General features: G+C 35.7%; 4 protein-coding genes across 4 annotated transcripts; all 4 read left to right on the top strand.

Moving 5' to 3' along the window:
* The first annotated feature begins 11,086 nt into the window (after positions 1-11,086).
* On the top strand, positions 11,087-11,964 carry LOC133031508 (uncharacterized). The gene is made up of 2 exons (XM_061105025.1): positions 11,087-11,131; positions 11,254-11,964. Exons 1-2 carry the CDS (start codon positions 11,087-11,089, stop codon positions 11,962-11,964), a joined length of 756 nt encoding a protein of 251 aa, XP_060961008.1.
* Positions 11,965-13,556: 1,592 nt separating this feature from the next.
* LOC133031507 (uncharacterized) lies at positions 13,557-14,006 on the top strand. The gene has a single exon (XM_061105024.1). The coding sequence runs from the start codon at positions 13,557-13,559 to the stop codon at positions 14,004-14,006; it is 450 nt and encodes a 149-aa protein (XP_060961007.1).
* On the top strand, positions 14,006-14,425 carry LOC133031506 (uncharacterized). The gene has a single exon (XM_061105023.1). It carries the CDS (start codon positions 14,006-14,008, stop codon positions 14,423-14,425), a length of 420 nt encoding a protein of 139 aa, XP_060961006.1.
* A 2,032-nt stretch (positions 14,426-16,457) lies between these two features.
* On the top strand, positions 16,458-17,882 carry LOC133031505 (uncharacterized). The gene has a single exon (XM_061105022.1). The coding sequence runs from the start codon at positions 16,458-16,460 to the stop codon at positions 17,880-17,882; it is 1,425 nt and encodes a 474-aa protein (XP_060961005.1).
* The last annotated feature ends 7,599 nt before the right edge of the window (positions 17,883-25,481 follow it).

Raw genomic sequence — 25,481 nt, 5'->3', positions numbered from 1 at the left:
TCGAAGCTTGATATCCACTATCAACAATGTCGATTTACAAGTTTTGGAGCTTCCTGTCACAAATCGATCAGGTAAAACTCGATTCTCTCTCTTTTACACTTTTTCTGTTGTTATTTCTTTTGATTTGTTCTCGATCTAACTCAGTCTTTGTTGTTGTTGTGCATGTACTTCTCCCTTCTGCTTCCTCACCACGAGAACTCAATTCTCGTTTCTGGATCTTGGAGCTGAAGTCTTCAAAACTAGGGTTTACCCTTTTTCTCTCTATATATATTTATCTGATCTGTATTCTATGTGTTTTCCTATGTTGTTTTTGCTTTGATTTGTATTTAAATACTTGTAATGAGTCGCTTTATCACAGATCTAGGAGTTAGTTACAATAACAGTTGTAACTAACTCCTATTTCTTGATACAGTAGAGGCGAAGCCACTTAGGATTGAGTCCAACTTGTTTTCTGTTGTAAAATACTGATGTGTATATTTATGTGTATAAGGACTGGTTATAAGTGGATTTTACTCAACAATTTCCACCTGAAATCCTCTTATAACCAGTTCTGATATCTGTTTTTTTTATCTCCGAGAGCCTTAGCTTGATAGATCCTACTTTTAGTCTCCTGAGTCGATTCTTAACAAGTTCATACAATGTGTGAACTTGTTAAGAGTCACAATTTTAGTACCCATGTTTGCTGGGTTATCCTCAGTAGGCACATTTTCAATGTCAATTTCACCTTGAGTCACTTTATCTCATAGAAAGTGATACTTGATTTCTATGTGCTTTGTTCTGTCATATAACATAGGGTTTTTGCGTAGAAATATACAGCTCTGGCTGTCTGAATACACAGTATGCACACCTTTAAGTAGATTAAGCTCATTCATTAGTCCTTTTAGCCAAATAGCTTCTTTTATAGCTTCAGTTATGGCTACATACTCAGCCTCTGTAGTTTATAGTACCACAACAGGTTGGAGCTGAACTTTCCAACTAACACAATTCCCTCCAATCATAAAGAAATAGGTAGATGTAGATCTCTTATTATCTCTATCCCCAGCATAGTCTGAATCACTGTAGCCTTCAATTATAGTGTTAGCATTCTGTTTCTTGTAGACTAATCCAACCTTAATTGTCCCAAGTAGGTATCTAAACACCCATTTCATGGCCAACCAATGAACTTTTCCTGGATTTGCCATATATTTACTAAGTACACTCATAACATAGCCTAAGTCAGGTCTAGTGCTTACCATTAGATACATTACTGACCCTACAACATTAGAATATGGCACATCTTTCATAGCTTCAATCTCCTTTTCTGTTTTAGGGCTTTGCTCTTTAGAAAGAGTGTACTGACTTGTAATTGGTTGCTTAACAACCTTTGCATTCCTCATAGAAAATTTATCTATGATCTTCTCAATGTAGTCTTCCTGTCTAAGTATTAGTTTGCCTTTGTCCCTGTCCCTTAGAATAGAAATCCCAAGGATCTTGGTAGCATTTCCAAGATCTTTCATTTCAAATTCTGTCTTGAGCAGATTCTTAACCATATCAACCCTAGACCTTTCTTGGCTTATAATAAGCATGTCATCTACATAAAGCAGTAAGTAGATGACATCTTTTATAGAGCTTCCCTTGTAGTACAAACAAGTGTCATGATAGCTCCTGTTAAATCCATGCTTTAGCATAAAAGCATCAAACTTCCTATTCCATTGTCTGGGAGCTTATTTAAGTCCATATAGGGACTTAACCAACTTCCAGACCATGTCCTTCTTCTCTTTAACTTCAAAACCTTTAGGCTGTTCCATGTAGATCTCTTCTTCTAGGTCTCCATGTAGGAAAGTTGTAGTGACATCCATTTGATCAATTTCCATGTCAAATTGATTGGCTATAGATAACATGATCCTTATAGTCTTGTACTTGGCTACTGGTGAGAATATCTCATTATAGTCAACTCCCTCTTTCTGTGTAAAACCTTTGGCTACTAACCTAGCCTTAAACCTTATAGGTTCTCCTTCAAATTTGCCTTCTTTGTACTTGTAAACCCATTTACATGCTATGATCCTTTTTCCTTTAGGCCTTAGAATCATTATCCAGGTTTTGTTTTTCTTTAGTGAAACCATTTCCTCATCCATAGCTTTAAACCACTTCTTAGCATTAGGCTCTGTCATAGCTTCTTCATAAGTCTGAGGCTCTGAATTTAGTGACTGTATAGCTGACATAAAAGCATAGGCTATATCTTCATTCCAGATGTTGAAACTGTACTTAGGATTAGGTTTTGGTGTCCTTTTTTCTCTGTCCCTGGTCAATTGGTAGTCATCTAGAGCTTCAGTGGGTTGAATAACCTCATTTTCATCTCTCTGTTGCTCTTCAGTCTCTGTCTCTTCCCTGTTAGAGCCTTCTATATGTTACACCTGATCTTGATCAGGTTCATTTCCAGCTGGTTCCAGCTGATTTATATCAGGTTCTTCTTGATCATCTAGTTTCCAAAGTATAGGGTCAAACTGTATTGTACCTGCATGGTTAGTTTCTACTGTACCTGCAGGGTTAGTTTTAAGTAAACAAGGAAATTCATTTTCTTTAAAAATAACATCCCTGCTAATAATAGTTTTAAAACCACCCTTTTCTCTTAATCAGATTCTATAGCCCTTAACTCCTTCAGGATACCCTAGAAAAACTCCTTTAATAACTCTAGGTTCAAGCTTACCAATACTTTGGTGCACGAAAGCACTACAACCAAACACCCTTAGATTTGAAAGATCGGGTGGTTTACCAGACAACCTTTCCTCAGGTGTTTTGAATTCAATAACACTTGAGGGACACCTGTTTATAAGATAAGCAGATGTCATAACAGCCTCTCCCCAAAAACCATGGGACAAACCAGATTGTATTAACATACATCTAGCTTTGTTCAGAATGGTTCTATTCATTCTTTCTGCAACACCATTCTATTGTCGTGTTAATCTGACTGTTCTATGCCTTTGAATCCCTGTTTCTCTGCAAAACATATCAAACTCATTGTTTCAAAATTCCAGACCATTGTCTGTCCTTAGATTTTTAATCTTTCTATTAGTAAGATTTTCAACAAGTGCTTTCCAGTGTTTAAACCTTTGAAAAGCATCATTTTTATTTTTAAGTAAAAAGATCCATACTTTTCTAGAAAAATCATCAACTATAGACATAAAGTAAGTGTTACCTCCATGGGTTGGTGTCTCTTCAGGGCCCCATAAATTTGAGTGTATATAATCCAATATACCTTTAGATTTATGTATCCCTGTTTTGAACTTCAGCCTGTGATGTTTTCCAAGTATGCAATGCTCACAGAATTCTACCTTGCTGATTTTATCTTTACCTAGCAATTGTTGTTCATTAACAATTTGCAAACCTTCTGCAATATGTCCAAGTCTGTTGTGCCATAGTATAGCCTTAGCATCTTCTGGATTTTGTAAAATGTTGTTCTGTCCAACAGTATTGTTACTTCTAGCTATAGGTTCTCCTATCATGTAGTATAGGCCTTCCTTCTTAACTCCTTTGATAATAGTCATAGATCCTTTGCATATTTTCATTTGTCCATCTTTGATTTTGCTTTCTATTTTCAAATCATCAAGCACACTTAGTGAAATAAGATTTCTAGACAAATCAGGTACATATCTTACCCCAGTTAGTGATCTAGTAACCCCATCATGCATTTTGAATGCCACTGTTCCTGCACCTTTAATTTCACAGCTTTGGTCATTCCCTAGAATTACTTTTCCTTTAGTAGAGTCCGTGAAATCAGTCAAAACAGATCTATTATTAGTCATATGAAATGTACAACCTGAGTCAAGTATCCAATCATCTTTAAAAGATGATCCTAGAACATAAACTTCCCCATTTTCATAACAGTCACTAAAATTTGCATTTTAGTGATCTGTTTTATTCTTAGGGTTTGTGGAATCTGAGTTGTAGTCATCTTTGCCCATTGAATTTATTCTTTCTGTTTTTGTTTAAGAAATAGCAGTCTTTCTTGAAGTGTCCAGGTTTTCCACAGTTATAGCACCCTTCTGTGTCTTGTGGCCCTTTAGAGTTAGATCTTCCTTTGTTCTGTCCTCTGTTAGGACCCCTGCTATGGCTTTGACTCCTTCCTTTCCCATGCCAAGGCTTCTTCTGAGTAGATCTACCTCTACTCAGATTAAATTCACCATTAGAGCCACCATTTCTTTCTGAATTCATCTCTAAGTCCTTTGATTTTAGGGCAAAGATAACCTCATCAAGAGTGATAGAGGTTCTTCCATACTTAATTGTTGTTTTCACTTCTCTGTAAGTTTCTGGCAGTGAATTAAGTATGATGAGGGCTTGGTTCTCATCAGTGAGTGCCTCATTTTCCCCTGAGTTTGCAAGCTCAATATGCATTCTTAGGAATTCATCAAGATTTTGATCTAAGGTTTTGGATTGGTTCATCTTGAACCCAAAAATCCTTTCCTTGAGATAAATCTTGTTAGTCAAAGATTTCTGTTGAAATTGCGCCTCTATCTTTTTCCAAATCTTTGATGGAGTCTCTTCCTTATCTACCAATCTAATAATTGCATCTGATAGATTGAAGATTAGGATTCCAGTAGCAGTTTCTAGGTATTCTTCCTGTTGAATCTTTGAAGTTCCTTCTGGCCATTCAATAGGTTCATCTAGCACCCTTAGAAATTTCTGTTGAGCTAGGAGAGACCTAATTTTCTTCTCCAGATTCTGTAATCCCCTGTACCATCAAATTTATCAATATCAACTTTTATGTTACTCATATTAATAAAATTTGAAAAACAGATAGAGTTTTAGAAATCTCAGTTTGTGTTTTTTCTATTTCTTAATCTGAAAATTGATTCAGAATCTTGATCTTCTTTTCTGGTTTGAGTGTGTTCTTTGAATGTCAATCTTTCTTTCAAGATTTCTTGCCAATTCCTTCCTGATATTTTCCTTGAGTCTTGTTGATCCTTCTTAGCCAAACCAGACTCTGATACCATTGTAGGATTTTTGACACTTTTACCCTACAACAACAAGAGCACTTAATATCAGTATCAAGGTCAAAAATGACCTTTCCTAGTCTAACTTAACCCTTAGACCAAAACGGTACCGTTCAAACTCCACGACACCAAACTTAGTGTCGTATTGAATTTTTGCTATAAAGACTCTGATCGAAGAGTCTAGAAACCCTAGCCTCCCAAACACTCAGCCTCCCAGTTCGAAAATGGAAACCCTAGCAGAGCAAGTTCTTCACAAGAAGTTGCTCAATCCCAGTAGAAACCCTAGGATCTTTCACCCACACACACACACAAGTTAGATTAAACGAGTGAAAAACAAAAATAAAGGAGAGAAAACACCAAAAATTATTTCAAAGTTCACCCAAAATCTGGGCTACATCTCTGTCAAGCTCATTTCAGAGATCGAAGCTTGATATCCACTATCAACAATGTCGATTTACAAGTTTTGGAGCTTCCTATCACAAATCGATCAGGTAAAACTCGATTTTCTCTCTTTTACACCTTTTCTGTTGTTATTTCTTTCGATTTGTTCTTGATCTAACTCAGTCTTTGTTGTTGTTGTGCATGTACTTCTCCCTTCTGCTTCCTCACCACGAGAACTCAATTCTCGTTTCTGGATCTTGGAGCTGAAGTCTTCAAAACTAGGGTTTACCCTTCTTCTCTTTCTCTCTCTCTCTCTCTCTCTCTCTCTCTCTCTCTCTATATATATATATATATGTATATATTTCTCTGATCTGTATTCTATTTGTTGTCCTATGTTGTTTTTGCTTTAATCTGTATTTAAATACTTATAATGAGTCGGTTTATCACTGATCTAGGAGTTAGTTACAATAACAGTTGTAACTAACTCCTATTTTTTGATACAGTAGAGGCGAAGCCACCCAGGATTGAGTCCAACTTGTTTTCTATTGTAAAATGCTGATGTGGATATTTATGTGTATAAGGACTGGTTATAAGTGAATTTTACTCAACATATATGACGAATTCTTCGTACTCCAAACTCTAATGTTAGGTTATTTTTAATATTATTTTTAAATTAATTTTAGTGTGATTTTAATTTAGTTTTACTCATGTTTGGAGTAATTTTATGCTTGTTATCTTTTATTTTTGCAAATTTAAAATAGAAGCAGATTTAAAAAATATCAAAGAAACAAGATGAAAAAAATATAAAGGGATCACATAAAATATCACCGTACAAAATTAGGATCCTGCCTAGGAAAAAAAGATTGCACGCCTTGAAAACGTGGGAAAATTACACAGAGGTCGCGGCCCAGGAAAGGCATGCCGCGACCCATACCCTGAAATTCTTCTATCCTCGTGTGAAGATTGCACACATGTCGTGGCCCAGGAAGGAGCATGCTGCGGCCCGCCGCTATTCCGAAGCAGACATCTCAAGGTAAATGAGCTCTTGAAAAATCAGACATCTCAAGCACCCTACTAACTTGACTTTCCTTCATTCCACTACAATATACATCAGTTTTCTCTTCATTCGGAACTAAACCCCAAGTGGCAGCAAACAATTTCAACCTTTGTAGCATTAATAAGATTGAAATAAAATCTCCATGACAAAGGAGAAGTAAATTATCTGCAAAGCACATATGGTTCAAATTTAAAGTAGCACATCTAATATGGTACTTAAAACATTGCCTAGAACCCACCTCTCTCATTATTCTAGACATATATCATCTCTACTGGGAGAAGAAAAATCCAGGGTGTATTGGGGAGGTTGCCTCTGTAAGTCAATGGGTATTTGACATAGGAAAACAACATAAGAATTTTTTCTCTTGTTCCTCTTTGTTTTAGGAAGGTTGGATCCATAAAAGGGGGAATTATGGTACGAGCAGCGAGTTCAAATAGAAGGAAAAACTTGTATTTTCTCGGTAGTTTTTTGACAGAGGAGGAAAAATCACCTTTTAAGATTTTCTTATGTGGCCTAGCTTTACTATGATCATTGTTAATCTCCGAGTATTTCTCATGGGATAGGATCAATTATATTGATAAATCAATGTTCTCCATTTGGTTGAAGGGTGATACTAGAGGTAGTTTTTTAACAAATTATCTACCACTTAATCTCATTTGTTGGTGTTTTTTCTGTACTAATTGTGAAACTTTCTTATATATCCATGGTTCTCTCTCAACTGGTGGGCCATCAAGAATGGGCTTCTTTTTCAACTGAGGGATATTTTTCATTTAACTTCTAAAAATTATATTAATTTAAGTAAGGAAACAATCCCAAATGCAAACAAAGAATTCAAAAACACAGTAGTAGAGCCAATTCGTTTAGTTGAGGTAATCAGACAAGTTGAACTTGATGCAAACTATTTGCAAGGACATCTACTCTTGGATTTTTTATTTTCTTCACCTTCAAGACAAGGTAAATTTCTAGAGGCTGGTATTGTTAGGCCTTAGATTATTAAATAAAGAGGGTAATTGAGTCATTGTAATGGGGTTTTGGAGTAGTATATATAATAGAGTATTAGAAAGTGAGAGTGTGAAAGATTTTAGGTAAGTGAGTTTTAGCTTTTGGGAGAGAGTTTGATCTCTCGAATAATCAATATATAATTTGTTCTCTTTTATCACTCTAATATCAATATATTAGCTTTTTTTACTAATATTTGAAACAAAAGATCATTGTTAAGGAATATATTTCATAGAAACCATAGGAGTTTAATCCTAACAAAATTTATAAAATAAATTATAACAAAAAACATTTATATATAGATTGATTTCCACTGTCTGATTTTCATATTAATTTTCCAACTAGTTATAATGATCATCTAATATTAGTTTCGTTCAATAATGTTGATCTTAAATCTTGATGGTTAACTAATCAAATTAAAATTAATAACTACGCTCTTATGAATACATATTATATACTAGATAGATGTTACGTGCCAAGTTAATTTTATTTTAGTTTTTAGTTTTTTTAATATTATAATTTTAAAATTAATAATATTCAATGTAGTGATAATCATTGAAATTTGAAAGCATAATAGTGATTTATATAAAAACAAAAATTAATGAAAATAATCTGTTTAAACTATCAAAACATTCAAATTTAATTTAAAATAATATTTAAAATTAAACTAATTCTAAATATCAAAATTTGGAAATGTTTTTTAATAAAAAAATAAAAACAAATTTACTATTAATGGAATTATATTTAGGTTTAACTAATTATATAGATGCTCACCCTTTATGTGTCAACATGTAATAATTTAAAATTTCTCATAAACCAAGAATTATGTTATATAGCCACATTTTATATAGAATAGATATAAATAATAGTAAATTCTTATTTAGAATAAAATTCAACTAAATAACATAAGTATATTTAGAAAAGTAATGGGATTTATTTTATTTATTTTATTATATATAAATAAAAAGTGACCCATGAATTTCTCATAAACCATTTTATTTTTATTAATAAACTATTTTATTTTTTATATAAATAAAAAGTCACCAATGAATCTTTGGGAAGCTTTGAACAACCTCCCTGCAACTGAGACCAGTCACATTGAAGTCCAGTTCGATTGCAGGCTGCTGGTGGAAGAAATCACAAGCAAGAATCGAAGCCTTACTGCTGACAGCACCATCATTCACAAGATCAAAACAATGCTGGAAAACTTTACTCATGTAAATATAATTCATGTAAAAAGAACCAATAATGAATGTGCAAATTTGTTAGCTTGGAAGTGTCTAGCCGACAAAAATTCCTATTCTTTTTACAACTCCTTCCCAGATTGGTTAGTCAAGTTTTGTAAGGCTGATCATCCTTTTGAGTTGTAGTTTGTTGTTTTTAATTGGTTCTAATAAATTTCATTTCAAAAAATAAAAAAAAAGAATTTTTCATAAACCAAAAATTCTATTATATATAGGCACACTTTATATAGAATATATATATACTAGGTGATTGTTACGTGCCAAAGCCATGTAGTGTTAGTTTTATTTAATATTTTAGTTTTTTATTTAAATTAATAATTAAAATAGTATAATTATTTGAACGATTTGTTTTATAAAAATAAAATATTTTCATATTCTAATAAGCACCAATAATATTTTTATATTCTAATATTTTTTAACCTTCTCCTCTTGGTGGTAAAATTAAAAATAAAATTAAAAATAAGCACAAACATATAAGGTAAATACTAATTACAGCCCATTTTATTTTTTTTTTATTATTTTTTTAAGCCCAAGCCCAAAAATCTCTAAGCCAACACAATCAATCTTCTTTTATATTATCTTTTCTAAATATTTTATCTATATTTTTCTTTTTTAAAAAATAAATAAAAAAATTATTAATATTCTCCCAAGATAGGTTTGTTAGAGAGATATGTGGCTAAGATGATTTTTTTAATTTAAAAAGAGATTATTAATATTTAAAAGATTGTTTATTTAAAAGATTGTTTAATTTTTTGGGTTTATTTATTGGGTTTATTTTTTAACGGGAGATCAAACCTAATCGTTAAATTTAACAGAATATTCTGTGAAACCAAGAATGTTAAACCAAGAAATGCCGTTAGATAGACACTTTTAATATATAAAGATATATCTTTTGTGGCATTTTATTAATTTCTCGACAACCCAGGAGAGTACACTTTTTTTTATTTATTTAAGCGTTTATATATTACAACATGTTTAACTTGGGACCCGAACCCAAGACCTCCAATACTCACATACCCACCTATGACCACAGCCAGGAGAGTACACTAGAGTATATCATCTTATCTCTTCATGTATTTATTTGTTCGAAAATTACAAAACAAATGAAAAAGATGCAATCGTCGTGTATTGCATCTATTATTATTGTTGATACATACACAAATATATATAGGAGATATATACGTGCAACATGATGTTACAACAAAAATATGCAGGACCACATACTCAATACATGATCCTAATTAAATAATATGTGTCCTAAATAACTATGTTATAGTGATATTCAGGCATCTTTTAAAATATACATTCTAGCTACCATATCTGGCTTCATTATTAACTATTTCTTTTATCATCACTTCATCCCCTCAAACCAAATTTGAGCTAGACTTCGTTAATTAAATTGTACAACTAAAATAAATTGCTATTTTCAAGATGTTTGAGACTTCATCATCTACAATAAATTACTATTTTTAGTGATAATCTTTTAGTCACAACATAATTTTTTGTGACTAAATGTGATTTTTAGTTACAACAAAATATTACTTGTGACTAAAACATAATATTAAATATAATTTGTTACTAATTTAATTTTAATCACAATAAAAATTGTAACTAAATATACATTTAGTTTAGCCACACGAACCTTTTAGTCACAATATATAAATAATGATTTATAATTAGTCACAAATTTTGCTATGATTAAAAGTAAAAAAATTTGTAGTGCCTATAAGCATAGACATGTAGCTAATTAGTCGGCCCCAAAGAAATTCTTTTAAATATGTATACACATAATTTTTTTTATTAGATTTGAAAATACAATATTTCTCTCTCAATAAAATAAGGGCCAAACTTTTTTTCTTAGTCCACTAAAATTCAAGGCCAACTCTGGACTTGATCTTTTAATTTTCCTTTAACAAAGACTTGATAATCAAAGTCTCCTTAGAGAGCATGTCCCATCAATTAATTAAATTGGAACGAAAGTAAAAAAAGATTAACATGGCCACTCTGCAGCAAAGATGACACACAAATCAACTTTACAATAAACAGATTGTGCAACTCCTTTTCTTGAATGAAAAAAATATCAACCTAATATTGATATTAGCTAACATTATAAACAGAATTAACAACAGTTGGCATTTAAGGAGAGGGAGGAAAGGGATATATAAATTTTGCAAATTGTAAATTTTGACGAAAATAATTAAGAAGAAGAAAAAAAGTGGGCCAACTTTTTAACTTTTAACGTTAACAACTAGTCGTTTTGACTACTACTACATTTAAGTCAAACTTTTTTGCACTCTGGTGCTAACTTCCGGTGGAAGAGTATGGAAGTATTCCCTTCATAGAGAAGCTTACCATTGTTTGTGTTGTGTGTGGTCAAAGAAGGTAAACGACTCTACTGTCAAAAAAGTTTTCAGGTATTTGATCAGTAACGAGATATGGTTGATTCAACTCTAACCGATTTATTCGACGAGTCTGTTCAAGTTAGTGTGGATGACATAACCTGTGATCTTCACCCAGGCGAAGTTGACCCCCAAATGAGCCTTGCAATATTATTTTGGGGAAACTTTTTTGCCACACCAGACTTGGGAAAAAGGCGATACAGGGTTCTCTGAAAAATGCTTGGGCATCCATTTCTGGATGGAGCTGGAAAGAACGTGAAGACAGGCTGCTACAATTTACATTCAGAACTAGTTTCGATGCTGAGAATGTCCTTTTAAGGAGACCCTGGCTTATGTGTGGATATTTACTAGTTCTCATGCCCTGGCCTTCATGGCTCACTCCAGAGGAGGTTAAGTTCGACCATTCGCCAATATGGGTCCGGCTTAAAAGCATCCCTCCATATTATTGGAACAAAACAAACTTGCAGGAAATGGCAGGAAAAGTTTCGGCAGTGTATGAACTCCCCCGTCATATTGAGAAGAACTTTGAAAGGGGATCGTTTGGCATGGGTACTCTCCGGTTTCGAGCCACGATGGAGCTATCAAAGCCACTTTTCTCAGGTTTCTTCCTTAGGAGAACAGGGATTAAGGATCTTTGGCTTCAATATCAATACGAGAAACTCCCTAGAATTTGCTATAAGTGTGGCCTAATGACACATGAACAGAAATTCTGTTTCAAGACTCCAGCTGTGATTAAAGATGCCAAAGGTGAGTTTTTCCCAATGTACGAGAATTGGATGGCCGAGGATGCCATGGAAAGGTCTCCCTTCCACCTACCTCTACCTAATTGGTTCAGTGAGTGGATCGTGAACCAAAAGGCGGCCAAGGATGAGAAAGTGAGGCAATTACTAAAGAACCAGAGAATTAGCCTTTAGATTGAAGGTGCGGAATTGCGAGAGCTTCAAATGCAATACCCTGGAAAGAGACAACAAGTAGAAACGGTGGTGGAGACCAGAGCTAACTCCGATGAAGTGGTCCTCAATTGATACCCAACGGTCCGTTTGCCGGGGATTGGAAAAGTTACTCCATTTGAGAACACTGCAGATCTGGTTGTAGAAAAGATACTCCCTGACCTTCCTCCTTTGGAGATAATAAGGACAATGCAGCAGAAAAAAGATGTACCAAGTTGTAGCAGTACCAAACCCAGGCATGAAAAAGCTGGAATCAGGCACGCTATACAAAATTCCCTTTCTGAATTTCAAGTTAATGAGATCTCGGGAGAGGATACTGAAAATGAACCAAATATGGATAAGTCCAATTTTCTAGTCGTTGGACTACAGGTGGCAAAGGAAGATAATATCAATCCCAAGGAAACAAAAGCTAAAGCCCACGTGGACCCAAAAATCAATTATACAAGCCCATGGAAGGATTTAAAGAAGAAGAAGTTGGGCCCTGAACCTCAAAGCCCTTTTGGTACACAAGCCCATATCATTGAGTATCCATCAAAAGAATGTTGGGAGTTAGCGTTTGACCAACTATTGGGAGCAAAAACTATTGACAAATACCACAGTGAGCCTACTCTATTCAACCCAATCTTGGGCATTGAGGAGATACGATGCTATGAAGCAGAACAAGGACCAAGGAAAAGAAAAGCGACAAATGGTTTCTATATGCTTCCCAAGAAAGACGATGATAGAGAACTTCACCAAGAAGATGATCAATTTGATGCCCCAAGAAATGAAGAAAAGCTGGATTCCCCATTACCGAATTCGGAAGAAGGTTTTTCACCTGGATCCTTTGAGAAGGGTGAGAGTCAACGAAGGAGAGGAAGACCAAGTAAAAAGATTACCCCTGTTCCAAAGTCTTTGGAGTCCACGAGAAAGAGAGGAAGACCGGCCAAAGATTTCAATCTATCTATGAAACCAAGGAGCTTCAAAAAGGAAAGCGACAATAAGAGGAAAAATAAGGTTAGTAAGCATTACTCCAACTCCTGGAACACTGCCTCAGTAGAACTTGCCATTGATCTCAATAACCACTTTGTGGTAATTGAGAAAAATATGAACATGCCAAGTAAATGTGTGATTGAAGAGATAGGTGAAACAGATGCTCAACAATAGGCCATGAGTTCAATGTGTACTAATGGTCGATTGGATGAAACCAAGTAGGATTTTTGCTTTGGGGCTATGGAGACTTGCCCACAAAAGTCTCCAAGTACCCAATGAAAGTCCTTGCTTGGAATTACCGTGGTCTCGGGAACCCCGCGGCAATTCGACAATTGACGGCGTTGATTTGTCAATCAAATCCCGATGTGATAGTCTTATCTGAAACAAGATTAGTGATGGAGAAATTCGTTAGACTTTGTTTGAAGCTACATTTCATCGAAGGATCGTAGGTCCCCCCTAATGGGCTAGCGGGGGGATTTAGTGTTTATTGGCGGTGTGGGATGAAGGGTTCGGTGTTGAGTGAAGACAAGAATCTACTTAATGTGGTAATCGAATAGGATCCTCCTGGCACTCCTTGGAATTTAATGGCAGTTTATGGCCCGCCCACTTTAGCGGGGAAAGAAGCCTTCTGGAACAGAATTGGTGATGTAATTATGAACAATGTGAATCCTTCTATGATTATCGGTGATCTTAATGGTACCCTTGCGGACCATGAGAATCTTCACTACTCAAACTGGAGGAATCCAGCCCGTTACTTGTTTGATTTGAGACGTGTGGTTGCTAGAACAGGCATTATAGATTTGGGAGCACAAGGAGGAAAGGTCACTTGGTTTCAGAAATCCAAAGTCACAGGGGGAGGGTGCGGTTTAAAAAGAGCTCGTCTTGATAGAGCTTTGGCATCGATAGAGTGGAGAATGTTGTACCCGAGTGCTATCACTCATGTACTTAGTGCAGCTACTTCAGACCATAGACCGATCCTTCTCGACACGAATGGGGAGCCAACTACAGTAAATCTCAATTCAAGTATGAACTAATGTGGGGAAGAGATCCTAAATGCCACTGGGTAGTCAAGAATGCTTGGAAGGATAAGCTTCATCAACATCCAATGATTAATTTCTACCGAAAGCTTAAGAAGACAAAGGAACATATAGCAAGGTGGAACAAAGTCCATTTCAAACAAATCGGACACCAAGTAAATGAGGCTAGATCATCACTCCAACAACTCGAAGGTCGGGACAATGTAAATGGGGAGGACCTAACAAAAGCTAGAGATAGTTTGAACGAAGCCCTCGCCAGGGAAGAGATTTTTTGGAGACAAAAATCTAGAGTCAAGTGGCTACAACAGGGAGATAGCTGCACAAAATTCTTCATGGCTACCACTGTCATCCGACGGAGACGAAATTACATCCAACAGGTTCGGTTGGAAGATGGAGGGTGGGTAATGAGCTTTTGAAAGCTTCCCAACCGACTTGGAAATTGAGAGGTGCATCCGATCTATGGGACAAGAAAGAGCCCCTGGACCCGACAGAATGTCCACGGGGTTCTATATACAGCATTGGGCTGTTGGAAATTTATTTTACCAGGATCTTAGATCTACTCACAAGTATGTTTATTAACATCCTAAATATGAACTTTCTAAAACGATGAAATAAACACATATAAAGTTTAGGAAACCTTACATTGGGTGCAGCGGAATAATATGACTCCTTCCGTTCAGATATCTAGCCCTTGATTCCTTTCTGTAGCAGAGCATTATCAATATCTGAACCTGGATCTCTTTCTCTGAATCCTTGATGCTGAAACTCCTTTGCTGATGATCTTTCTTCACGATCTTCCTCACTATGATTGAGGTATTGCTTGATGTGTGTGGGCACTACTCTAATCACTAAGGATTTCGAAATTCAAAGGAAGAAGAAAGAAGAAGTGGTAGCTAAAGATAGGGAGAGAGAAGGCTCAGTTTTTCTGATTCAGAAAGTGTCAGAAGAAAAGTCTTATTTTTCTGAAGCCTTCACTATCTATTTATAGCATTCCACTAGGGTTAGGTTTGAATTATATGGCATTAAAATAATAAAAAAATCAACTTAAAAAAGCTACAATAGGTGGCCGGCCAAGCATTAGTGGATTGGGCCTTGGGCTTTGCAATTTTGCAATTTTAACACCTTTTGTATCTGATTTTCTCAAAAATGCCAATTTCCTAATTCAACCATTTAAATGCCAATTCTAACTATTTAATAACTATAAATAATTATTAAATAATATTGTCATTTATCATATTTATTAATTGAACCATACAAAGTATCATAATTAACAAATATGCCCCTATAAACTCTTTCTTTACAATTTCGCCCTTACTTAGTGAAAAATTCACAAATAGACATAGTCTAATTTGAGAATTATAATTGATTAATCAAAACCAATTACATGAGTCTTACAAGCAATATATCTCAACTAGTGGGGGGACCATGGGTCTATATAACCGAGCTTCCAATAAGTAGATCAAGAATTTAGCACTAAAATTCACTAACTTATTAATTCTTCGTTGAATCCACGCATAGAACTTAGAATTGCACTCTCAGTATATAGAATGCTCTATATGTTCCACCATATAGACAGATCATTAGTTATCCATTGTTATAATCCTAATGTGATCAATGATCCTCTATATGAATGATCTACACTGTAAAGGGATTAAATTACCGTTACACCCTACAATGTATTTATTCCTTAAAACACTTGACCCCGTATAAATGATATTTCAGCTTATGTGAAATGAGTACTCCACCATTTATGTTCGTTTGGTCAAGCTCGAAGGAGATCATCCTTTGCTTACTATTCGCCAGATAGAAGCTATAGATTCCATGTTTATGCTAGCGCTCCCACTCAATTGCACTACCGTGTTCCCAAAATGTATGTATCACCCTGACCTAAAAGTAGGCTTAACTAACAAATCAAAGAACACGAATAGCCTCTCGAGATTGAGTCTAATCATATCAGGATTAAGATCATTTGATCTAGGATCAACTAGGCGATATTGACTTGAATAGATATTACGGTAAGTTTAATAAATCTAAGTCAAAGTTCAATATCGGTCCCTTCCGATGCATACTCCATGCATCCAACCTGAGCTTTACTTTAACCAATGTTCTGGAAAGAACATAGTATTTCTCCAAATACAAGTAAACTCTTGTTGTAGATTATCATATCAGTAAAACCATGTGTCTGATAAATCTAGGAAACTTTATTCACATAGTCATGTTTACTTTCCAATGTGTTGACGGCACAATAAACAGGATCAAGTATGTGAAAAGGGTTTCAGATGAATTTATACATTATGTACATACAATCATGAAATAAATCATGTGAACCATGCAACATTAAATGTTATTTCTGATCTATATTAATAAGTAAATCTGATTATATTGAAATGAGTTTTATTTAGGGCATAAAACCCAACATGGGCAACGGTAAAAAGAGATGTTCTGGATATGGCCAACCACTTCTTCAGTAGCACTGAACTTCCCCAGTGCATTAACAACACCAACATCGTGCTAATACCAAAGAAGGAATGCCCGAGTGGAGTCAACGATTATAGGTTGATTGCAATGTTTAACGTCGCCTATAAATGCATCTCAAAAGTCTTAGCACTTAGGCTAAGAAACATCTTACCCTGCATCATCTCCCCAGCCCAAACAGCCTTTGCTAAGGGACGATTAATAGCAAAAAATACCGTTGTTGCAAAGGAGATAGTCCATTCAATGGGGAAGAAACGAGGGAAAAATGGATTTATGATGATTAAATTAGACATGGAGAAAGCGTACCATAAAATGAGCTTGAAATTTATTGTAGAAGTCCTTCGAAGCCTAAAGTTTGATGAAAGATTTATAAGTTGGGTGAAGAAATGTATTGAAGTTAAAAGAATGGGGATTCTTCTTAATGGTACTGTACAAGGAGTGATTTCCCCGAAGTGTGGCTTGCGGCGAGGTGACCCGTTATCTCCAGCTCTTTTCATTATTGCAGCTGATGTTCTCTCCCGACTTATCATGGTAAAGAATGAGGCAGGGGAGATAGCTGGTTTCAAGTTTAAAAGAGGCAGACCAGCCATTACACATTTGATGTTTGCCGATGACATAATATTCTTTGGTAAAGCCTCAGTTAAGGAAGTGAAAAGCTTTCTAAATTGTTTTGACGATTACTGCGCATGGTCAGGACAAGCGGTCAATTATCAAAAATCAACTATTCACTTCACCCAGGGTGTCTCTAACAAGAAGGCTGATGAGATCATGAACGTCTTAGGAATGAAAAGGATGCACAAAGATTTCGCGTACCTCGGATTGCCTCTATTTAAGTCGATGAAGAGAGCCAAAGACTTAAATTTCCTTGTGGAGAGGGTCATGCAACGAGTTAAAAGTTGGAAAACAAGATTGCTATCCAAGGCAGGTCGCGCTTGTCTTATTCAATCGGTAGGCTCTTCAATGGCTACTTATGTAGCAGCCTCTGATGTCATCCCCAAAAAAATAGCAAGAAGAGTGGATAAAGAACTGCGTGACTTCGGGTGGGGCGACTCGGCGACGAAAAAAACTTGGCATACAATTGATTGGAGCTCAATCTGTCAATCAAAGTTGCGGGGGGGCCTCGGGTTTAGAAGAATTGAAACTATAAATACAGCTTTTATCCTTAAATGGGGATGGAAGGCTCTTACGGATAAAGACAGCATGTGGGGGACCATTATCCAGGCGAAATACCTTAATGGAAGGAGTTTCTTGGATGCTGAGATTAATAATGGGGACTCAAGCTTTTGGAAAGCCATACTAAGAGCTAGATCCCTACTTGTTAATCAAGTGTGTAGAATGATTGGCAATGGAAAGGAAACGTTTATTTTGTTCGATCCGTGGGTGCCTTCTTCAAACTGAAGACCTACCCCTCTCCTAGATGCCACTCATGGAGTGGCATGGGTGAATCAGTTCATGAGGGATAATCGGACATGGAATGTGAACATGGTGAAAAGATTGTTCAATCGTAGTGATGCAAAGGCAATTCTGAATATTCAACTTCCGGAGGACGATACAAAGGATGGCTAGATGTGGATGGGGGAACCAAGTGGCCTCTTCTCAATTAGATCGGCGTGCCGTACTATTAGGGGTGGCACTTCTATCACTCAAGCGGATACTAAATGGAAGATAATATGGAAATCTGCGATTCACCCCCGTTTGAAGCTAATTTGGTGGCAGCTAGAGAGGGATGTATTTCCAACTAGAGGTAAACTAGCAAACTTTATGGATCTAAATACTGTGCACTGCCCTATGTGTGGTGAAGATGTGGAGACTATTTTTCACTTGCTGTGGAAATGCTCCCTGGCCAAAGCCATATGGTTTAACTCATCCATGGGTCTTCGAGTAGAGTTGATAGATGTGAATGGGTGGGATCAATGGAAAGATTGGTTTATCGTGGACACTCACGGACCACCAAACTTAACTTTCCTTGAGATTATTGTCACGACTCTTTGTGTGGTGGAAACTGTTTGGCAAGAGAGAAACTCTATAGTGCATAGTCAATTAAGAAGACCGATTTCGAAGGTGGCGTTCACTGTCAACAGTAAAATTCGAGATCATATCATGGTTGCATCCAATGCCGTGGTTGATTTCCGTGAGTGGCGTCCCCCGCCTGTGTCGTGGCTTTGCTGCAACTGTGACATAGCCTATGATGAAGATGGAGTGATATTATCGACTGTGGTTCGAGATGATCAAGGCCAGATTGTTACCATTAAAACACAGAGAAGCTCAACGACGGATCCGCTGATTGGGGAAGGGCTTGCGGTGTGTATGGCAGCCGAGCTGATGATAGAAATGAGGGCCAAGTATGTCATTTTCCAGAGTGATAATTGTTGGATATTATTTTACCAGGATCTTAGATCTACTCACAAGTATGTTTATTAACATCCTAAATAAGAACTTTCTAAAACGATAAATTAAACACATATAAAGTTTAAGAAACCTTACATTGGGTGCAGCGGAATTAAATGACTCCTTCCGTTCAGATCTCTAACCCTTGTATCCTTTCTGTAGCAGAGTATTAACAAGATCTGAACATGGATCTCTTTCTCTGAATCCTTGATGTTGAATCTCCTTTGCTGATGATCTTTCTTCACGATCTTCCTCACTATGATTGAGGTATTGCTTGCTGTGTGTGGGCACTACTCTAATCACTAAGGTAGGTTCGAAATATGAAGGAAGAAGAGAGAGAGAGAGTGGCGGCTAGAGAAGAGAGAGGAGGCTTAGGTTTTTCTGATGTGAAGTGTAATTTTCCTGAAGCCTTCACTATCTATTTATAGCATTCCACTAGGGTTAGGTTTGAATTATTTGGCATTAAAATAATGAAAATATCAACTTAAAAAGCCTACAAAGGTGGTCGGCCATGGCTTAGTGGACTAGGCCTTGCTATTTGCAATTTTGCAATTTTAACACCTTTTGTATCTAATTTTCTCAAAAATGCCAATTTCCTAATTCAACCATTTAAATGCCAATTCTAACTATTTAATAACTATAAATAATTATTAAATAATATTTTCATTTATCATATTTATTAATTGAACCATACAAAGTATCATAATTAACAAATATGCCCCTATTAACTCTTTCTTTACAATTTCGCCCTTACTTAGTGAAAATTTCACAAATAGACATAGTCTAATTTGTGAATTATAATTGATTAATCAAAACCAATTACATGAGTCTTACAAACAATATTATCTCAACTAGTGCGGGGACCATGGGTCTATATAATCGAGCTTCCAATAAGTAGATTAAAAATTTAGCACTAAAATTCACTAACTTATTAATTCTTCGTTGAATCCACACATAGAACTTAGAATTGCACTCTCAGTATATAGAATGCTCTATATGTTCCACCATATAGACACATCATTAGTTATACATTGTTATAATCCTAATGTGATCAATGATCCTCTATATGAATGATCTACACTGTAAAGGGATTAGATTACCGTAACACCCTACTATGTATTTTATCCTTAAAACACTTGACTCCGTATAAATGATATTTCAGCTTATGTGAAATGAGATCTCCACCATTTATTTTCGTTTGGTCAAGCTCGAAGGAGATCATCCTTTGCTTACTATTCGCCAGATAGAAGCTATAGATTCCATGTTTATGCTAGCGCTCCCACTCAATTGCACTACCGTGTTCCCAAAACGTACGTATCACCCTGACCTAAAAGTAGGCTTAACTAAAAATTCAAGGAACACGAATAGCCTTTTAAGATTGAGCCTAATCATAACAGGATTAAGATCATTTGATCTAGGATCAACTTGGCGATATTGACTTGAATAGATTTTACGGTAAGTTTAATTAAATCTAAGTCAAAGTTCAATATCGGTCCCTTCCGATACATACTCCATGCATCCAACCTGAGCTTTACTTTAACCAATGTTTTGGAAAGAACATAGTATTTCTCCAAATACAAATAAACTCTTGTTGTAGATTATCATATCAGTAAAACCCTGTGTCTGATAAATCTAGGAAACTTTATTCACATAGTCATGTTTACTTTCCAATGTGATGACAGCACAATAAACATGATCAAGTATGTGAAAAGGGTTTAAGATGAATTTATAAATCAAATAGACAAGCAATTGATAAAGTGAACCAAAACATACACAAATGAATGAAAAATACTTCTGTTTCTTTAGGGATGTTGAATAAAATAGATTACATTGAAATGGAGTTTTATTTAGGGCATAAAACCTAACAAACTCCCACTTGCACTAATATAAAACTAATTAGTACATATCAATTAATCCTAAATTCTGACGGTGCTTTTCAAAGGCTGTCACGGCCAAGACTTTGATAAATGGATCAGCTAGGTTGTCCTCTGTGTCAACTTTCTCAACTAGTACATCCCCTCTTGCCACGTATTCTCTGATAATGTGATACTTCCTTTTAATGTGTTTGCTTCTCTTGTGGCTTCGAGGTTCCTTACTGTTTGCTATTGCTCCATTGTTATCACAGAGTAGTACCAGACACTTTTCCATTCCAGGAACAACACCTATGCTGGTGAAGAACTTTCTTAGCCAGACAAGTTCTTTAGCAGCTTCGGCTGGTGCTATGTATTCCGCTTCCATAGTTGAGTCGGATATCGCGGTTTGTTTAGCACTTCTCCAAACCACTGCTCCACCCCAAGAGTAAACACCATCCCAGATGTAGATTTCCTGTCTTCAAGACTTGCCTGGAAATCTGAATCAGTGTAGCCTATGGGATTTAAAGCACCACCCTTGTAGACTAACACAAGATTCCTTGTACTCTTTAAGTATTTCAGAATATACTTAACTGCATTCCAATGTTCTTGTCCTGGATTAGACTGATACCTGCTCACGATTCCAACAGCATAACAGATGTCAGGTCTAGTGCATAACATTGCATACATTAGACTTCCAACTGCAGAGGCATAGGGAATATTCGCCATGTCCTCTATCTCTTGAGGATCAGTCGGTGACTGTTCCTTAGATAGACGAATACCATATCTAGAAGGCATGTTTGCCCCATTGGCATTGTTCATGAAGAATCTCTCTAAGACTTTGTCTATGTAGGTTGTTTGAGAGAGAGCAAGAGATCTGTTCTTCCGGTTTCTGATAATCTGAATACCAAGAACATAGGCTGCTTCACCCAAATCTTTCATATCGAATTGAGTGTTGAGCCATTCCTTGATGTGAGTCATTTTCTTGACATTGTTTCCAATGATCAAAATGTCATCAACATAAAGGACCAGGAATACTACTACTTGGTCTTCCTTGAGTTGGTAAACACAAGGTTCATCTTCATTCTGAAGAAAGCCGTAGGTCTTGATGATTTCATCAAACCTCTTGTTCCATGAGCGAGAAGCTTGCTTAAGTCCATAGATAGACCTGTTTAACTTGCAAACTTTCTTTTCCTGCCCAGGAAGAACATAACCTTCTGGTTGCTCCATATAGATGGTTTCTTCAAGTACCCCATTAAGGAAGGCAGTCTTGACATCCATCTGCCAGATTTCATAATCGAAAGCAGCAGCTATGGAGAGAAGAATTCGGATGGATTTGAGCATGGCAACAGGACTAAAAGTTTCCTCATAGTCCACACCTTCTCTTTGGGTATAACCCTTGGCTACAAGTCTAGCTTTAAAAGTTTCGACTTCGCCTCTAGCTCCTCTTTTCTTCTTGTACACCCACTTGCATCCTATCGGATGATAGTCGTCAGGTGCGTCTACATATTCCCAGACTTTGTTCTTTTTCATGGAATCCATTTATGAATCCATGCCGGCTGACCATCGTTTCCGTTGCGGACTAGCCATTGCCTGTTTATAGGTTAATGGATCGTCATCAATACCGTTTCCTACGACCATATTGATTTCACCATCCAAGCCATAACGAGCAGGTTTTGTTGAAACCCTCCCACTACGACGAGGTACGGTTGTCTTCTGAACAGAAACTTTAGTAGTAGATTTCTCAGTTTGTTCAACTGAGGGAGTGGGATTGTCTTCTTCACGAGTGGAAGAGGACGGAACATTAGAAGGACTTATATCTGATAGCAATTCCTCTAGAACAACTTTACTTTTCGGTTTGTAGTCTTTAATATAGTTCTCTTCAAGGAAAGTAGCATTTGTAGAAACAAACACTTTGTTATCCTTGTGACTATAAAATAGTCCACCCCTAGTCTCTTTAGAATTTTTGACAAACATGCATACTTCGGTACGTGATTCAAGTTTGCCTTCTTTCTTTCTTAAGACATGAGCAGGGCACCCCCAAATTCTGTAATGGCGTAAACTAGGTGTTCGACCATTCCAAAGTTCAACGGGTGTCTTAGGGACTGCTTTAGATGGAACAACATTTAGAATGTCATTTGCCATCTGTATAGCATATCCCCAGAAGGACGTAGACAGAGTTGAATAACTCAGCATAGACCTAACCATTTCCAAAAGAGTGCGATTTCTTCTTTTACGCAACTCCATTTTGTTGTGGAGTGGCTGGGGCAGTGTATTGGGATTCAATTCCAAGTTCAATTAAATGATCTTTGAACTGCATATCCATATATTCTCCACCCCTATCAGTTCGCAAGATCTTTAATGATTTACCTAATTGGTTTTGGGCCAAAGCATGAAACTCCTGAAACTTTTCAAACGTTTCAGATTTCTTTTGCATTAGGTAAAGAAAACTATATCTAGAGAAATCGTCAATGAAAGTGACAAAATACTCATAACCACCTCGGGCTTTGACATTCAAAGGTCCGCAGACATCGGAATGCACTAACCCTAGAGGGATTTTGGCACGCTCTCCCTTTGCAGAGAAAGAACGTTTAGTCATTTTTCCTTCTAGGCAGGACTCGCATACTGGCAGTTCACCTAAGACGACATTTTTCAACGGACCGTCTTTGGTGAGCCTATTGAGTCTATCAAAGCCTATATGACCTAAACGTAAATGCCATAGATAAGTTTGATCATCATTATCAATCTCTTTTCTTTTTAGGTTTCTAGGTCTAGCTACACTGAAAAGTTCACTATTTAGTGAGATTTGAGTACTCGGTCTTAAAACATAAAGCCCTTGTTCCATTATAGCAACACATATTTGAAATCCATTACGAGAAATTGAACAATTTGTACTCGAAAAATTCAATATATAAGATTGTGTTTGCAAACATGAAGCACTAATCAAGTTTCTACTAAAGTTTGGAATAAATAAAACATTTTCTAAAATTAAAAATCTTTGTTGAAACTTGATGCGGGCTTTTCCTCTAGCTTTGACCGATACTAATTCGCCATTGCCAACTTTAAGCTTTAACTCTCCTGGAAGCAGATTTTCCCAAGTTTCAAGCAACTGCAGTGAAGAACATACATGGTTAGTAGACCCAGAATCAACAATCCAGATGGATTTGTCGTTCTTTAAAACACATGATTCAAAGACAAAAGCATTACCTTCGTTTGAATTGTTTAGAAGCCTGAGACATCGTTCTTCATGATGTCCCTTTTCATTACAATTCTAACATAGAAGATCATGTCTGATAATTGTACTTGAAGAAGCAGTTTTGCTAGATCCTTCATACCTAGTCCTTTTCCTTCGATTATTGATTGCAAACCCAGGGGAACCCATTGCAATCAAGTTCCGTTCATGGGCTCATAATTCTGCTTCGAGCTTGTCCATGTTGGAGGAGTTAGAATTGTTGATCATGTAAGAGATAACAAATTCATTATACTCCGGAGGAAGACTATTAAGGATAAGTTGGACCCATTGTTCTCTTGATAAATCAATTCCTAGTAGATTTGCCTTTTGGAACTTCATATTCATCATCAACAGGTGCGAGTTAATGCAACTACCAGGATGCATTTTCACACTATAGAGTTCTTTTGCTAAGATAGTAACTAGTAAAGGATCGGGGTGAGGGTTATTCATAATGACACTACAACACATCAATAAAACAGAAGTAAGGTTTTGGCTCATAAATTCATACACAATTTAGAAAATAACAAGTAATGACATATGTTATAGAAATACTAAATCTAACATAGTTTATTTTCTAAGGTATTTCAACAAACTGATACAGTGTCCCGTTTAGGCGAGAGTCAAAGCATCATCCATTGAATAGAGTTGTCAGCTCATCTAAAATGATAACCATTCTAGCAACCTTTTATTCGATCAAGATTGGAATTCAGCGTTGTCCCGTTTAGGCGAGAGTCAAGGCAATTCTATCTTATGAGCTCCCACCATTGTTTCATAATTTGCAAGTCAAGTATGGTCGCCACCATTAGGGTGATCTATACCATACAAAACACTTACAAACTACTTATCATGCGAGGTTAAACGGTGCGAAATTGCTAATGAACGTTCCTCCATTAGGGAGGATTACTCACTAAAACAAACGCGGTGTAAAACCCACAATGGAGATCGAATGTCTCTTGATTAAAAACTCATTATTTAAAAAATATTATATGTATTTTGTATAATCATTTTAATTCGATATTATAATAATGAAAAATTACAAATTAAAGTTGGTTTAAATAAAAAAAAACCTTTAATTAATTTTCAATTATTATTTAAATTTGAAAAATAAATTTAAATAAATATCGAACAAGTTCCATAATATAATAATGAAAAATTACAAATTAAAGTTGATTTAAATAAAAAATCAACTTTGATTAATTTTCAATTATTAATTAAATTCAAAAAAATAAATTTGAATATTAAATGGAACAAATTTGAAAATATCTTGTTTAAGTTGTTTTTAGAAGAGTCTAAAAAATCAACTTAAATATCTTTCAAATCATATTTAATTAAATTAAAATTAAGTTGTAACCACTTAATTTGAAGATATTCCATTTTAAGTTAATATTCGAAAAGATATTAACAAAAAAAAATATCTAAAATATTCCATTTTAAGTTAATATTCGAAAAGATATTAACTTAAAAAATATCTAAAGAATCTTAATAACCAATGCCTAAAATTCCTCAACTTAATTTTGAAATTTTAAA

Source organism: Cannabis sativa, chromosome 9, assembly GCF_029168945.1.
Source record: "Cannabis sativa cultivar Pink pepper isolate KNU-18-1 chromosome 9, ASM2916894v1, whole genome shotgun sequence".
Taxonomy (NCBI): Eukaryota; Viridiplantae; Streptophyta; class Magnoliopsida; order Rosales; family Cannabaceae; genus Cannabis; species Cannabis sativa.
Note: the sequence above shows the minus strand (reverse complement) of the source record. Positions and strands in the feature narration are given on the sequence as shown.

Excerpts from the sequence above, each read along its gene's own strand:
- LOC133031508 (XM_061105025.1), top strand. The coding sequence starts at position 11,087 with ATGGTTGATTCAACTCTAACCGATTTATTCGACGAGTCTGTTCAA. Across the intron at positions 11,132-11,253 it reads TATTCGACGAGTCTGTTCAA|GGTTCTCTGAAAAATGCTTG; the intron begins GTTAGTGTGGAT and ends AAGGCGATACAG.
- LOC133031507 (XM_061105024.1), top strand. The coding sequence starts at position 13,557 with ATGGCAGTTTATGGCCCGCCCACTTTAGCGGGGAAAGAAGCCTTCTGG.
- LOC133031506 (XM_061105023.1), top strand. The coding sequence starts at position 14,006 with ATGTGGGGAAGAGATCCTAAATGCCACTGGGTAGTCAAGAATGCTTGG.
- LOC133031505 (XM_061105022.1), top strand. The coding sequence starts at position 16,458 with ATGGCCAACCACTTCTTCAGTAGCACTGAACTTCCCCAGTGCATTAAC.